Raw genomic sequence first — 17,456 nt, 5'->3', positions numbered from 1 at the left:
CACATCCTGAAAGATACTTGTTAATGTCTGCCTTTTCGATCATAGCCATCCTAGTGGGTGTGAAGTAGCATCTCCTTATAGTATTGATTTGTATTTCCTTGATGACTAATGATGTGAAGCATCTTTTCATGGACTTATTAGTCATCTATCTTCTCAGAGAAATGTCTGTCTATTCATATACTTGCTCATTTTTAAAATGGGTTGTCTTTTTAATGTTCTTTTTATTTTGTCTTTGTCTTTATTCTAAGAGTTTTTCTGTATTCTAAATAAAAGTCTCTCATCAGATACATGATTTACAGATACTTTTTCCCATCCTGTGGGTTGTCTTTCATTTTTTTAAACACTTTTTATTTGACAAAGAGAGAGAGAGAGAGTGAGAGAGAGCATGCGTACAAGGAGGGGGAGCTGCTGAGAGAGAGGGAGAAGCAGGCTCCACACTGAGCACGGAGCTCAACATGGGGCTCAATCCCAGGACCCCCAGGATCGTGACCTGAGCCAAAAGCAGATGCTTAACCAGCTGAGCCTCCCAGGTGCCCCTGCCTTTCACTTTTCTTTTTAAATTTTATCTTTTATTTTTAAGTCTACTCGATCTGATTTTTTTTTTTTTTACTTTTAAAAAAAATTAACATATAATGTAGTCTGTTTCAGGGGGATAGGTCTGTGATTCTTCAGTCTTACACAATTCACAGCGCTCACCACAGAACATACTCACCCTTCCCAATGTCTGTCACCCAGCCACCCTCACTTTCTTGATTGTATCTTTTGAAGAAGAAAGTTTTTAATTTTGATAAAATCCAATTTATCTGTTTTTTTCTTTTGTTGCTTGGGCTTTTGGTTTCATATCTAAGAAATTAATCCAAGGTCACAAACATTTACTCCTATGGTTTCTTGTGAGTGCTTTATAGTTTCTGCTGTTATATTTAGGTGTTTGATCATTTCAAGTTTATTTTTGTATATGGTATGAGGTAGGGGCCCAACTCCATTCTTCTGCAAGTAAATATCCAGTTGTCTTTGCACCATTCTAGTATGCATTTTAACTAATACAGGCAATAAAATGTTCTAGGAAAGAAGAGTGAACCAACAAACTCCTTGGAAATCATAAATCTAAGTCATTTAACTGCAGAAGCAGAGATACACAACAAAAAAAGGAGAAAGAGTGAGAGCAAGAGTGAGAGGGAGGGAGAGATATATCAATATATTCTGTTTTTTCAATACCAAGTAATTTCATTTTCATAAGACATATTTTTGTCAGTACTTTACCAAACAGCTGATGAGCATGGCATTTGCAAAGTTAGATTTTTAGATTATAGCTCCAGACTAATCATAGCTATCTTTCCTCCAGAGTTCCAACTGTTTATATTTTATCAACTACTTAAAAGAAGAATTTTCCAGGGTTTTCAAATGAATCTTGATGATTTACCAGTTGATTAAAATTTGTAGAGCACAAGTCTCTGTAACTTCATTGCATCCCAGATACTACTTGACCAAATCATTTTAGAATTTGTGAAGAGATAGAGCTTTTTAAAATGATGTTTTAAAAGCCAGTTCTTTTAAAATACAAAATCTTGGTATAATAGGAAATGAATGAAAATAAATAAATGAATAAAATGATAGTATTTGCCACTCTAAATTACCTTTGGTGTCTTAAAAAAAAAAACACTCCAAACAACTTTTATCACATGTACTAGGAACTATATGATTATTTCATTTAATCCACACAACAATTCTAGGGATGGATATCATAAACTCCATTTTACAGATGAGAAAAATGATTTAACAAGGTCCTAACAATTTTGGTAAAATGTTACTGCCAATGAATCATGCCTCTTGCTATCCATGTTGTTCCCTCCCACATTGATTCTCGGCTTATTCATGTGATCTTTGATGGGCCATATGCAAATCTGATTCTAGCAGAGATCTGATTAAGTGCAATTAAGACTGATTTCTGGGAATGTGTCTCCACCATGTACGGAAGCCTAGTTTAGCATATTTGAGGATGAAAGACCATTTGGAAAAAAGGCTCAGCACTCTAGCAAACCCTCTGGATGAATGTAGCTCCTTGAGTAATCTCAGGAAAAACCTGCAAAACAAATGCACAGTCAACACCCAGAATGGTGAGAGACAGTAAGTCGTTTTTGCCATAAAGCTGGGTGTGTGTGTGTGTGTGTGTGTGTGTGTGTGTGTGTGTGTGTTTTAAGGCAGCCACAGATTATTGTGTCTAAATAATTTAATTTCCAAATATCTGGAGATTTTTCAGTATCTATTATTGATTTTTAATTTAATTCTGATGGGTCCGAGAACATACTCTGAGTGACAGCATTACTTTTAAACTAACTGACACTGGTTTATGGTCTAGTATCTGGTCTTGCTGAATGTTCTGTGTGTACTTTAAAAGAATAAGTACTCTATCCTTATGGGGTGTTCTATACATGCCAATTAGGTAAAGTTGGTTGACAGGGTTGTTCAAGTCTTGATCCTTGCTGATTTTCTAGCCCCTCGTTCTAATTACTGAAAGGAATGTTGACATCTCTGACTACCATTGTAGATATTCTATTTCTTCTTTCAGTTCTGTCAGTTTTTTGCTTCAGTATTTAGTTGCTCCATTATTAGCTACAACACATTCAGAATTGTTGTGCCTTCTTGATGGAAAAGATCATGACGACCTTACTTTTAATCATTATAAATTATCCCTTTTAATATTTCTTGTCCTGTAGTCTATGTTGTCTGATATTATAGCCACACCAATATTTTAATGGTTAATGTTACTCCCTGTGGTGAGCAACAGCTAAAATTTTGGCTCAGTTATTTTGCCTTCCAACTACTATTTCCTGTCAAGCTTCTGGGAGTTTCTGCTCCACAAATGTATCCAGGTTTGGCTGAGGATTTGCAAGTTATTTACATATATGCAAACTTGAGAGCTCCCCAACATTCATCCTCAAGCCAATAAGACCAAGGCTCTGACTTGAATTCAAGTCATGCAGCTCCTTGTCGCAAAGAGCTGCTTACTGTACATATCTCCAAGTACAGTCCCATTCTTTTAAAGGACTTTCTAGTTTTTACATGGCTTAGATCTTCCAGTTCTATTAAGTATTTTTGCCCCAGGTTAATAACTGTTATCTAAAGGAGGATTAGTCTAATAGGAGCTAGTTTCTTATTACCAGAAGCAGAAATCTTGTGGAGACGTCTACATTCAAAACAAACTGCAAAGAAATCTTAAATTTTGCTCAAGTTTACCATTAATAATATTTCCATTGCAATTCTGAAACTTCAGTATATTGCAGGATAAAACAAAATATTGTTACAAAATTTCGACCATAAGCAAAAAAAGACAAATATAAAATCAAAGAAATTCAACAAAATCCCCCTAATTTAAAATTTTAATTGGAAATAACAACATGAACTCATGATTAAAAAAAATAACAATAAATTTCTAGCTCCGAAAACAAAGAAAGGGCCAAGACATAAATGACACTCATTACAATAGGCACCTTCACATCCTAGACCTGGGTGTATAACTACAATCCTCTATTAATAGAAATCAGAGCTCCGTGGAGAATCAGACTTAATTCTAAGTCTGATCAGGGAGAATACAAGCTGAGTCTATGATAGCAAGCCTGTGTGAGAAAGCAGGAAACTGTTCAAAGACTAATGGGAATAACAACAAAAGGACACGGAAGCCTAAATGGACTCTCACTGGCTGAATTTAGACACTATGGGGCTTCAAAGAGGCCATCTATAATGGAAGATAGATGAAATTAATAAAAATCTATAATAAATTGAGAATATATAAGGTGGGACTGACCCTATGAGGAGAAGTAAAGGATAATGATGTGAGGAAAAAATATCTACCACAGAGCTGTGAACTGAAAAATTCCCAGGGCTGAAAGATATTACAGTTCTATCCAGCCAGACTGAGAAATCTTATTGGGTACTTATGGCATAACAAGAAACTACAGAAAGGAAATGCACTGGCAATAGGGCTAAATTGGCCCAACTGGAAAGGCTATTCTAAACAAACCCAAACAAAACTTAAAAATCAAACTCCAAAGGATTAAACTGATCTGGAGCTGACATGGCTGTCAGAACAAAACTCAATAGCCTTTAAAAAAGAAAGGAGAATTCAGATTCAATAACCAAACACAATTTCTACTAGGTATTTGAAAAGCAGAAAAACATGAGCCATAACTAAAGGAAAAAAATTAATCAATAAGAAAGAGATAAAGAAATAACAGATATGATGGAAAGAGCAGACAAGGACTTAAAGTCATTATTATAAATACACTTAAGGATTTAAAGGAAAACATGAAGGTAAACAGGCATGAACTGGGAATATAAAGAGAATATAAAGAACCAAACAGAATTTATAGAGCTGAAACTATAATATCTGAAATAAACATTCACAGGATGGCCTTAGCAGTAGATTACATACTACAGAAGAAAGGATCAGTGGCCTTGAGTATATAGTAGCTCATCAAACTGAGCTTAAGACAAAAAGTAAGGCTGGATGAAAATGTGAGGGGTGATCTTTGCATGTGATGTGTAGGATGATATCAAGTAATCTAATATTCATGTAGTTGAAGCTGAACTAACCTATATGATAGAAAGGTCAGTTGTTGCCTGATCACAAGAAAACTTTGGGGGGAATGACAGAAATATTTGACACCTTGATTGTGGTGGTGAATATTAAGGGAGATGCATTTGTCCAAGCTCACCAAACCCTTCACTTGAAATGGTTTCATTTTATTGTTTGTATATTATACCTTGATATAGCTGATTTTTAAAATTCCATAAAATCACAGTGAGTAAAGTAAGAAAGAGTGAAAAATACCCATTTGCCACTACTGGAGATGACTAGTACTTGCTAGCTGCAAGTACAAAAAAAAGGAACTTTAACAGCTGGAAGGCCTGGTAGCACCACCTAATTAGGTGACTACTACTAGCATCATTAATAGAGTTGATTAACTTGATAAAAACAGCCGTGTGATGAAAAACAGCATCATCTATGAAGTATTCTTGCCTAAAGCACTCATTCAAATCAGGCCTCGAGATTTTTATTTTATTTTTTAAAACATTTTATTTATTTATTTGAGAGAGAGACAGTGAGAGAGAGTATGAACAAGGAGGTCAGAGGGAGAAGCGGACTCCCTGTGGAGATGGGAGCCCGATGTGGAACTCGATCCTGAGACTCCAGGATCATGACCTGAGCTGAAAGCAGTCGCCCAACCAACTGAGCCACCCAGGTGCCCCATGGCCTTGAGATTTTTAAAAAATCTTATTATGTTATGTTAGTCACCACACAGTACATCATCAGTTTTTGATGTAGTGTTCCATGACTCATTGTTTGCATAGAGCACCTAGTCAGGCCTCTAGCTTTAACTTCTATTATATAGAACAGAAACAAACATACAAAGCCAATATTGCAAAATATCAATGGTTGAATTTAGCATATGAGAAATATGTATTTACTCTTCATCTTTTATATGTTGTTGAAAATTTTCACAATAAAAATGAAAGAAAGTGATTAGTCAAAAGGTCTGCTGACATATTATGTTACATGAGCACAGTGAAAACCTGCAGTAACAGGCCCAGAGATGACGTAAATCTGGATATAACATGACTGGAAATTCTGTTTTTATAGCAGGCTCATCCTTAGCATTTCCTTAATCTTGAGGTGGATGAGGCTTCACATTTTATGCAACTGAAATTTTTAGGTTTCTCCTATCGCATGCTGGCAAGGGTATTAATTATCATTTTTTGAGTCACCAAGGTACAAGGATGACATAATTCTGAATTCCCAACAGAACCTTATAGGATGACAATTTAAGAGAAAATGTTATCTACGAAAATGGGTTTATATAGATAATAAGGGATATTTCTTGCTTTTGTTAATTCACTTTGTTAATGTACTTTGACCTTCAAATGTACATTCAATTCAGATTTTTAAAATATAGTTAATATCTTGGGATGCCTGGGTGGCTCAGTCGGTTAAGCCACTGCCTTCAGCTCCGGTCATGTTCTGAGGGTCATGGGATCGAGTCCCGCGTTGGGCTCCTTGCTCAGCGGGGAGCCTGCTTCTCTCTCTGCCTCTGCCTGCAGCTCTGCCTGCTTGTGCTCTCTCTCTCTCACTCTTTCTCTCTCTGATGAATAAATAAATAAGTAATAAATAAATAAAAATATAGTTAATATCTTTTTTTTTTAAGATTTTATTTATTTGACAGACAGAGATCACAAGTAGGCAGAGAAGCAGGCAGAGAGAGAGGAGGAAGCAGGCTCCCTGCGGAGCAGAGAGCCCGATGCGGGGCTCGATCCCAGGATCCTGGGATCATGACCTGAGCTGAAGAAAGAGGCTTAACCCACTGGGCCACCCAGGTGCCCCAATATAGTTAATATCTTAAAGAAAGAATCATATTGTCTATAGTTCCTTCAGGAGGCCTCACCCCAAATGTGAGTTACTAAAAATTTCTGGGTATCTTTGACTTCTTACATTAAATTTCTCCTCTTTGTGTCTCCTCACTGTCAAAAAAAAAAAAAGAGAACTGCCCTCAACCCAAATAAAAGGAAAAATCTAAACATGCAAAAAAGAACTGTGTTCTGGAACAACATAAGTCATGTACAGCTTCCAAAAAGATGGTATTTAAAATTCTTGGTCTCTTGGCAAGCTACGTTTAAAATAGGAATGCTAAGTCAGATGAAGAATGTGTGTGTCTGCATGACAAAAGGCATTTCAAAAAATTCAAATGCCTAAATACCAGGTTAAGAAGACTGTTACTAAAGTTTAACTTAAGCAGCTATTACTTTGTTTCAATTCTTGAATTTGTCAGCGGCTGCAAACAGTACCACATCTAATATAAAGATCTTTGTAACTATCATAGAGATCTTAACAATTGAACAATAGTGTGTTTATCACTGTGTGTACAGTATACTCATCAGTATCTAGCGCATGGCAGGTATTCGTTAAGTATCTGTTAAGCTAATCAATTAGCAAATTTGTGACACATTAACCAGCCAATAATTAATTAATCACTATATAAAACTTATTCTTTGGAAAAGCGCAGACCATTTATATTTTTATTTCTTATGTTTGGAGAAAGTTTATTACTGAGTGCCATGAAGGCTTTTATTCTAATTGGCAACACTGAATGGAAACACAATATAGAAAAGACTGGATAACATAGATTAGCCAACAAGGAAGAGTAACAGTCATGTTGGTAGGAGTTATAAACCAAACATGAAGGATATAATGGAATTTTAACCAGCTTTTTCCCTTTTGATTAGGTATTTATAATAAAGTAAATAACTACTAAATGGAAAGAGAAAATCCAATGCAAGTGATATACAGGCAAAGGGAAGAAAGGAGTCTACACAAACCACTAATGTCAATTCTTCAGAAGGTTCTTGTGGTCAAGTCTATCCAAAAACCTCATTATGACTGTCTGGTAAGTACTACTCCAATACTACACTCACATATTTGCCATCTAATTTTAGCTGGGTTATTCTTTATATCTGATATGTGAAAATCAAATGAGACATCATTTTAAGATCATAGTAGGATTAACTATATTTCATAGATATTTAAAGCTGAGATAATAGATCCAGCATCATGGTTTTTAGCATATTCCGTATTTTTGGTAAGAAAATTATCTCTGAGAATGCAGACTCAAATACTGGTATTAGGAAAAATGAGACAATCTGTTGTGGGAATCTCACTTCATATTTTTAGCTTTAAGCTAACAAACACAGGGCTGTTCAGCACACTCACGGAAATAACAGGTCATTGAGCCTAAATGCAGACTTGTGTGACCAATACCTACTACTGCTACTCCTGGGGGGTTTGGTGGAGGGACGGTACGAGACAGTAACACTATGGAGGGAGTTTGGAAATAGAAAATACAAGACAGAACACACCCTTCAGAAAACTTCTGAGACTTGTCCTCTTCCACCAGGGCTCTGAAACTGGCTTCACTCAGAGTATGGAGAAACAAACAGCAGGAGAAACTCATAGACAGGCCAGTGTCTCTCAGACCAGGCGAAGGCCTGCCAGCAGTACTTGGCCGGTACCCTAGGGTAGTGGCTTAGCCTGACCCTGAGTTCAGAGTGGAAAATGGCTATTTATTGTACACCCTGCCCTCTTCACTGTAGAGGCAGTGGATCATGTGTCAGGGACAAAGGCAAGTTGGGTTTACTGGGGTTTCTCTATACCAGGCAGATGGCAAGCCTTCCTGGTTCAGATCACTTCCGTGGGGTTGTGCCAAAAACATGCTCACATTCCCTCTGTTTGCCTAAGCTGCCTCTCCCCTCACCCTCCCCTTCCCCCTCAACCAACCACTGAAACACTTCCTCAAAACCTCTAGAGTCCTGAGGGGATATATGAAAATCACTAGTTTAGATTAACCCTCAACCAGTCTCTTATAGAGAGACCCTGGCGGTATCTTGTACACTTACAGTGCCACACTGTGTCCCAGGGGAACTTCTCTCATTGGGCAAATGACTCTTAGAGAGTATTTCCCAATGCCAGGCTCAAATCTTCCTCCTTCTTCTTTTGGTTCAAGTTACGCCTCTTGACATTACATGGCATAAATCTTGTGCTATCCCTGTTTCTCTAATTAAATACTGCTCATCTGTCAACACCCATCTCAAATTCTACCTCTTCTGTGTTACCTGCCCTGACAACTTCTCCCACAGTGGTCTCTGTGTTCTCTGGGTTCCTTAAGTATAAAGTATACTTGTGTGGACCATGCCTCAGCATTTATGTTTTACAGTCTCAGCTATCTTTGGCACTCTTTATGCCTTCCTAACAGGAAAATATTCTCCTTGAGGTCTGGATAGTCTGTCTTTCTAAGATGTCTACTTTCTAACATCCCTTCAACATGTTGCACTGAGTAGATAACTATACACAAGTGTGCACAGGTCATCCATGAACTGGTCCTAACCACAATAATTTTTGCTTACTTGCTACCATTATTTCTTCAAAAAACCTCCACTCTAAACAAATCCAATTGCCAAATTGTATCCTATGTATTCCGCCTTTGCAAATAATCTTTCTTTCCATCTCAACCTCTCTGCCACCAGGTCAGGGAATATTACTCTAGGGTACATGAACTTCTGGACATTGTACAGAAAAATGTGTTTTTTTTGTTTTTGTTTTTGTTTTTTTTTTGTGGTAGAGAAGGTTTCACACTTTCATACACAATCCTCAAAAGGGTTCCATGACCCCTCACCAAAAGATGAAAATCTATTGTTAGGTTTTTTTTGCCTTAAGCAGACACTTAACCAAGTCTCTCCTTTTAAAAGATCAGATTTTGCCCCTGAACCAGTGAACCTCCCATTATTGGGAAGGACTTTTCAAGGCTCTGAATATATATATATCTCAATTTTATGCCATTAATTTGACTGATTTATCATGTTCCTTGTGAAAACTTTAAAATTAGTATCTTTATCGTGGTATAATTCTTCTGCTAATTTTTCTTGATTATAAACTCTCCAGATAACAGGTTCAGTGTCTTTTTGTTACACATACTGTTTTGCAGGAAGCAGGTATCAAAAATAAAACTCCAGATGCAGATAAAAATGCTGAGTCATCTTCAAATTAAGTAGTGGATAGCAGCTGAATTCTACAGGTATACACCACAGCTGTGATATTGTTGGAGCTGGGGAAATGCCCCAGTGAGCTGCCACCTCACCTCTGCTTTACGAATATTTTCTCTGGCTTCATCTATTTTCTGTTCCAGCTCTGCTCGGCTTTGTTCTGACACTGCAACTCCATGACATTCCAGATCGTCTAAAACCTATTAAAGAAAACAGGAAAATAATGACCGTTTTTTCTTTTTGTCTTTTTTTTGCTTAAGTGATTACAGTATTCAGGTAATTTAACAGGCTTCAGTGACAAGTGGTCACAATTCCTCTTTTAACATTTAATTTTTTTCACTTATTTGTTAATTTAAAAAAAACTTCTCGATATAATTATACAAAGTTGCAAAAGTAGTACAGAAAGTCTCCCCACCCCTTCACCCAAGGCAACAATTTATAGAACAATACTACAATATAAAAACCAGGAAACTGACATTGGCACAATCTACAAATCTTACTTGGATTGCATGTTTTGATATGCACACCTTCAATTTCTAAAAATTAAATGAATAGAGGGCTGCCTGGGTGGCCCCACTGGGCTCAGGTCCTGTTCCAGCATCCTGGGATCCAACCCGCATTGGGACTCCCTGTTCAGTGGGGAGCCTGCTTCTCACTCTCCTTCTGCCCCTCCCCTGTTCCTGCTCTAATACATAAATAAAAATCTTTTAAAAAAATTATATGCATACAAAGTACTATTGTAAAACAATAAAAAAATGGCAGAAAGTCTCATATTTGCACATCCCACTATATGCCCCCCACCCCAGATAATTACTGTCCCATCAATTTACATGTATTTTTCTCAACTATTTCTTATGTATCTGATCCTAGAACTATTTATATGTAAAATATAACTTAGATATATTAGAGTTATGGAATTTAAGATAGGGAGATTAGTAGTTCAATCTAATCATTATGACCCCTTATAAGCAGAGAACTTCCTCTGGCTGGAATCAGATGAGAGGCCAGCCAAAAAGGAAGTCAGGGAGTTGATTCCAAGCACGGGAAGGATTCAGTGCATCATTGCTGGCTCTGAAATATAGAAGCCCATGTGCAAGGATCAGAGAGAGTAGCCTCCAGGAGCTAAGGGTAGCTCCCAGATGACAGGAAAGATGTAAGGACCTAGGTCCTACAGTTATTAGGAACTAGATTCTCACAATAACCTGAATGAACTTGTAAGTGGGTTCTACCCTAGAGGCCGGCCTAGCTAGCTAAAACAACGTGATTTTGGCCTTGTTAGAGCCTGAGCAGTAAAATCAGCCAAGCCCATCCAGATGTCTGACCTACAGAACTGTGAGATAAAATATTTGCACTGTTTTAAGCTACTAAATTCATGGTAATTTGTTATGGCACATATAGAAAATGGACACAACTATCAAATACAATGTTTCCTCTAGGTTTCAGGAAGATATCCTTGTTAGGATGAAAATTCTTTATCTTGCTGGCTATAACTTCTGTTTTATTTTTTAATCACTAAGAGATAATTTTATCATTTGATTTTTTGGTAATTATAAAAATAATCATAGAATTTTTCATCTTTATTTGGTAAATGCAGTTTATTATGCTGATAAATTTTCTAGTGTTGAATCGTGATGGCACTCTAATTAGTCATGTGCTTAAAATATAACTAGATTCATTTTTATTAAAATTTATTTAGCATTTTTATAAGTTTGTTACATCTTTGTTAGAAATCAATGGACTATGTATGTGTTTGCCTACTTCTTGACTCTCTTTTTTGTTCCATTTATCTGTAAGTCCATTCTTACACCAATACTACATCTTGATTTCTGTAGTTTTATGTCTTGAAATGAGGTAGAGTAATCTTTCCATTTTTTTTTTTAAAGGTTTTACTTATTTGAGAGAGAGAAAGCACAACTGGAGGGGGAGGAGAGAGGGACAAGCAGACTCCCTGCTGAGCAGGAAGCCAGGTCCCTGAGATCATGAACAGAGCTGAAGGCAGACACATAACTGAGCTACCCAGGTGCCCCAGCCCTCCAGACTTTTTTTTTTTAAGATTTACTCATTTATTATTTTGAGAGAGAGTGTGTGCAAGCACATGCACATGGCGGGGGGGGGGTGGTGTGCAAAGGGTGAGAGAGAGAGAATCCCCTCCATGCTCAGCACAGAGCCCAACGCTTAACTGACTCAGCCATCCAGGCATCCCAGCCCTCCAATTTTATTCTTATTTTTCAAAATTGCTTTAGCTATTTTAGATCATTTGCATTTCCATGTATGTTTTAGAGACATTTTGTCAATTTCTTGTGTTTGTTTGTTTGTTTTTTAAAGATTTTATTGGTTTATTTGTCAGTGAGAGAGCAAGGACAGTGGGGGCAGGCAGATGGAGAAGCAGGCTTCCCGCTGAGCAGGGAAGAAGGAGAAGGAGGCTTCCCGCTGAGCAAGGAACTCCATGTGGGACTCAATCCCAGGGCCCTGGGATCATGACCTGAACTGAAGGCAGCTGCTTGACCAAATGAGCCACCCAGGTGTCCCAATTTGTCAATTTCTGTAAAAACTCCTGCTGGATGTTTGACTTGGATCGCACTGAATGGATTAGTTTGGAGATAACAGGTATTTAAAAAACAAATTAAAAAAGAGATAAACCAAAAAACAGACTCTAAATATAGAGAACTGATGGTTACTTGAGGGAAAGTAGGTGGGAGATGGGTGAAATAGGCTGTGGGGATGAAGAGTACACTTATTATGATAAGCAATAAGTAATGTATAGAGTTGCTAAGTCGCTGTGTTGTACACCTGAAACTAATACAACATTGTATGTTAACTATACTGGAATTAAAATAAAATAAAAAAAACAACAAAAAACCCTTCAGTTCTCCATGTTAAAAAAATAAAAAATAAAAACATTGAAACTTCTGTTCCATTGGTCTATATGTCAGTCATGACAATACTACAATGTTTTGAATACTATAGGTTTGTAATAAGTTTTAAAGTCAAGATGTATGAGTCCTTCAACTTTGTTCTTTTTCAAGACTGTTTGGCTAGCCAGGGTTCCTTAGATTCCATATGAATTTTGGGATGGGTTTTTCTATTTCTGCAAAAAATACTGTTGGGATTTTGACAGGAATTGCGCTGAATTTGTAGATCATTTTGGGTGGTATTGTCATTTTTTTTTTTTTTTGGTATTGTCATCTTAATATTATCTTCCATTCCATAAACACACAATGTCTTTCCATTTATTTATCTTATTTAATTCCTTTCATCAGTGTCTTATAGTTTTTAGTGTATAAGTCATTTGCCTCCTTGGTTAAGTTTATTCCTAAGTATTTTATTCTCTTTGACGGTATTGTAAATGAAATTGTTTTAATTTCTTTTTTGGATTGTACATTCTTAGTGTATAAAATGCAACTGATTAGGGAGCCTGGGTGGCTCAGTTGATTAAGTGTCTGCCTTTGGCTCAGGTCATGATCCCAGGACCCCATGATTGAGCCCCCCATTGGGCTCCCTGCTCAATGGGGAGTCTGCTCCTCCCTCTCCTCCCTGTTCCTGTGCTCTTTCTTGCTATTTCTGTCGCTCTCTCTCTCCCTCAAATAAATAATCTTTTAAAAAAATGCAACTAATTTTTGTGCATTAGTTTTATATTCTGCAACTAGGCTGAATTTGCTTACTAGCTCTAATAGGTGTGTGTGTGTGTGTGTGCATGTAACATCATTTCATTTGTGAACAGAGATAAGTTCACTACTTTCTTTTCAATTTGGATGCTTTTTAATTCTTTTTTTTGCCTAATTGCTGTGGCTAGAACTTCTAGTATTATAATGAATATAAGTGGCAAAAGGGGGCATCCTTGCCTTGTTTCAGTTTGGACAGTTTCTATTGCTATATATACTTTTAAGCTCCTTGTGGTTTTTTTTTGTGCCATCCAATCTATTGAATTTTTCATTTCAAATACTGTATTTTTAGCTCTCAAAGTTTCATTTGGTTCTTCTATACATTTTCCTTTTGTGTCTTTGATATGTTCATGTTTGTTTCCTTTCAAATCCTTGATTTTTTTACTGTTCTAAAGTCCTTATTTGCTAATTCCATCATCTTTGACATTTATGGATCTGCTTCAATTGATTTTCTTCCTTTGGTCATGGGTTATATTCTCTTGCTCCTTTTAATGTTTAGCAAATTTGACATTGTGAATACTATGCTTTTTTTTTTTTTTTTTTGAGAGTGGGGGAAGGGCCAAGGGGCAGGGAGAGAGAAAAGAGAAAAAGAGAGCTTAAGTAGGCTCCATGCCCAGCACACAGCCCAATGTGGGGCTTGATCTCACAACCCTGAGATCATGACCTGAGCCAAAATCAAGAGTGGGACATTTGGGTGGGACATTTGGGAATACCTGGGTGGCTCAGTCAGTTAATCATCTGCCTTCAGGTCAGCTCAGGTCATAATCCCAGGGTCCTGGGATTGAGTTACGCATCAGGCTCCTTGCTCAGTGGGGAGTCTGCTTCTCCCTCTGCCTGTAGCTTGTGCACTTGGGATTGTGCTCTCTCTCTCTGATAAATAAATAAATAAAATCTTAAAGAAAAAGTGGGATGCTTAACCAACTGAGTCCCTAGGTGCCCCATGAATACTATGTTACTGAATACTGGATTTTATTTCTTTCCTGTGAAGAGTAGATTTTTAAAATTTTTCCTGGCAGGCAAATAAGTTACTTGTGGATTAGTCTGACCTTTTTTTTTTTTTTAATTTTTTTAAAAGATTTTATTTATTTATTTGACAGTCAGAAATCACAAGTAGGCAGACAGGCAGGCAGAGAGAGAAGGGGAAACAGGCTCCCTGCTGAGCAGACAGCCCAATGCGGGGCTTGATCCCAGGACCCTGGGATCATGACCTGAGCTGAAGGCAGAGGCTTTAACCCACTGAGCCACCCAGGCGCCCCTAGTCTGACCTTTTTGAAGCCTGTTTTAAAGCTCTGTTAGGTTAGTTCTAAAGTAGCCCCACTGTAAGACAAGTTAGCCCTGGAACCACTGTATGATCTTTTTGTAGTCTCCTGAATGCCCCAGGTAATCCATGGGACGTCTCAACCTTTGGTAATCACAACTTGAATGTATCCTAGACCTATGTGACCTCTGGGAATCCTTCAGGTTATCTCTGTCAGTCCCTACCCCGTATTGTGGAACTTCATCATATGCACGTGTGGTTTAGTATTCACCAACAGAATGAAGGGGGGACTATGTCGATTTTTGGATTCTTTCTCTGCATCTCCATATTGTCTGGTACTTTGTCCTGAAATTCATGCCACTTCAGCCACTCTGAACTCTGATCTCTGTCATCTCAACTCTGAGTCTGTGGTGCCCTGCTTAAGTTCTCCCTTCCTGCCCTGCAATATAGAAAGTGCCTTTAGGCAGAAAACCCAAGAGGTCATATGACTACTAATTTCATTGTTTTTTTTTAAAGTGTGATCCCATGGTAATTTATTATGGTGCTTTATCATGGCCAAAAGCAGAACTGGTTTCAGTATTAAAAAACCCCTTGGGCGCCTGGGTGGCTCAGTGGGTTAAGCCTCTGCCTTCAGCTCAGGTCATGATCTCAGGGTCCTGGGATCAAGTCCCACGTCAGGCTCTCTGCTCAGCAGGGAGCCTGCTTCCCCCACTCTCTCTGCCTGCCTCTCTGCCTACTTGTGATCTCTCTCTGTCAAATAAATAAATAAAATCTTAAATAAATAAATAAAATTAAAAAACCCTTTATTTTGTTGCTTAAATTATACCCTTACTAGATTAAAGCTTATCATAGCTCATGTTATTAAAAAATGGAAAAGTTGTTGAAATCTGCCTGTATTTATCTCCTAGTGGAAATATACAATATGCCTTGACAACAGGGAGAAAAAGCAGACATATTTTTAATATTTGAACATCTATTTTCAAATATAATAGAGCATTTATTTTTATTTTTTTTTAAAGATTTTATTTATTTATTTGACAGACAGAGATCACATTTAGGCAGAGAGGCAGGCAGAGAGAGAGAGGGAAGCAGACTCCCCGCTGAGCAGAGAGCCCTACTCGGGGCTCGATTCCAGGACCCTGAGATCATGACCCAAGCCGAAGGCAGAGACTTAACCCACTGAGCCACCCCGGCGCCCCTACAGTAGAGCATTTTAATGAAAAAAGTCTCTTATGTGTTTAACATTTTGAAGTATAAAGCTGCAGTAATTCATCTAATTACTATTTATTGGCTATATGGTAGACAGAGAACTTGTCTCTCTAGTTCACAAATTCTTTGAGATAAACTGTGTTAGAGAAACTGCACTCAAGAAGCCTCATCTCTCTATGAATCTCATTTACATGACCAGATTCTGAAATTTATACTGTAGTCTGACACCAGGTTTGGGAGGATTTGGGGTAAAGAGGGGAGTTTTATTTTGCATGCAAGAGGGATGTAAACTGTTATAACCAGAAGGTAGACTGGAAGACTGTGGGTTTGTTTTTTTTTTTTAAATATTTTATTTATTTGACAGAGATCACAAGCAGGTAGAGAGGCAGGCAGAGAGAGATGAGGAAGCAGGCTCCCTGCCGAGCAGAGAGCCCGATGTGGGGCTTGATCCCAGGACCCTGGGATCAGGACCTGAGCTGAAGGCAGAGGCTCAATCCACTGAGCCACCCAGGTGCCCCAAAACTGTGTTTTTGGAAAAAAAAAAAATTACTACAGTATTTCCCATTCCACATATTCTTCTAGAACCTTGCTATTTCCCTACCAAGAAGTGGAGTTTATGTTCTCTCTCCCTGAACCTCAACACGAGGCCTTTGTGACTGCCAGTTAACAAAAAAATGACACAGTAATATCATGTTATTTCTGAGACTAGACCAGAAAAGATAACATAGCTCCTACTTGGCTCATTCTTGGGACTCAAACCTTTGGAGCCCTGTGCCACCATGTAACAGCTAAGCTGAAGCCACTGTGCTAGAGAGACCACAGAGAGACCAAGATGCATGAGAAGCTCCAGCTGTTCTAGTTCCCAGCTGTCAAGTCCTCCTGTTCCAAGCACCAGATATTTCAGTGGGGAGGCCTGTGAGGTGACTTGAGCACCAGTCACTATTTGACTGTAACCACATGGGAGACTCCCAAGTGATAAGTGGCAAGCTAAGTCCATCCAATCTCCAGAGTGCTAAGAGACAATTAAAAATGCTCTTTTTTGTGGCATTAAGTTTGAGGTGTTTTGTTTTGCAGCATTAGATTAGTGGAACATTGAACTCAGGATCCCTGTGAGACAGTAAAAAGAAGTCAAAGCAGGCAAGAGAATATATGTATACACAGAAGAAAGGTCTAATGTTGGAGATATTAATTTATGATTTGTGGTAAGTGAAACCATGGCATTGGTTGAGAGTGCCTAAATGAGAATAAAGAATAAGAAAGCCTAATACAGAACTCTAAGGAATTTAAATATTTAAATATGAAGTGGAGAAAAAACCCATCAAAGAATATAAGAATGGCTAGAGAGGCAGAAGGAAAACCAGGACAATGTTAAGTCATGGGTAACTAGAGAAGAGGGTGTTTCAACACAAAGGGAGTTGTCGATTATGATGAAACTGCCAACAGGTTTTGAGAAATAAAAGTGTCCATTTTGGTTCACCTCCCCTTCCAATTTCCCTCAACTCCCTTCTCCTCTCCATCTCCCTATGTCCTCCATGTTATTTGTTATGCTCCACAAATAAGTGAAACCATATGATGCTTGACCCTCTCTGCTTGACTTATTTCACTCAGCATAATCTCTTCCAGTCCCATCCATGTTGAGAAAAAAGTTGGGTATTCATCCTTTCTGATGGAGGCATAATACTCCACAGTGTATACGGACCATATCTTCCTTATCTATTCATCTGTTGAAGGGCATCTTGGAT

At 37.9% G+C, this 17,456-nt stretch overlaps 1 protein-coding gene across 6 annotated transcripts in view; it reads right to left on the bottom strand.

Moving 5' to 3' along the window:
* Positions 1-17,456, bottom strand: part of FCHSD2 (FCH and double SH3 domains 2) — a 295,916-nt gene that overhangs the window by 27,635 nt on the left and 250,825 nt on the right. For all 6 annotated transcript variants that reach the window (XM_032853162.1, XM_032853161.1, XM_032853164.1 and 3 more), the window contains one exon: positions 9,681-9,785. In XM_032853162.1, the coding sequence (XP_032709053.1) occupies positions 9,681-9,785 (105 nt within the window). The remainder of the gene's footprint in view (positions 1-9,680; positions 9,786-17,456) is intronic.

This window comes from Lontra canadensis, unplaced genomic scaffold (genome assembly GCF_010015895.1).
Source record: "Lontra canadensis isolate GAN:19392208 unplaced genomic scaffold, GSC_riverotter_1.0 scaffold7, whole genome shotgun sequence".
Lineage (NCBI taxonomy): Eukaryota > Metazoa > Chordata > Mammalia > Carnivora > Mustelidae > Lontra > Lontra canadensis.
The sequence above is the reverse complement of the archived record's forward strand: the minus strand, read 5'-3'. Positions and strand labels throughout refer to the sequence as shown.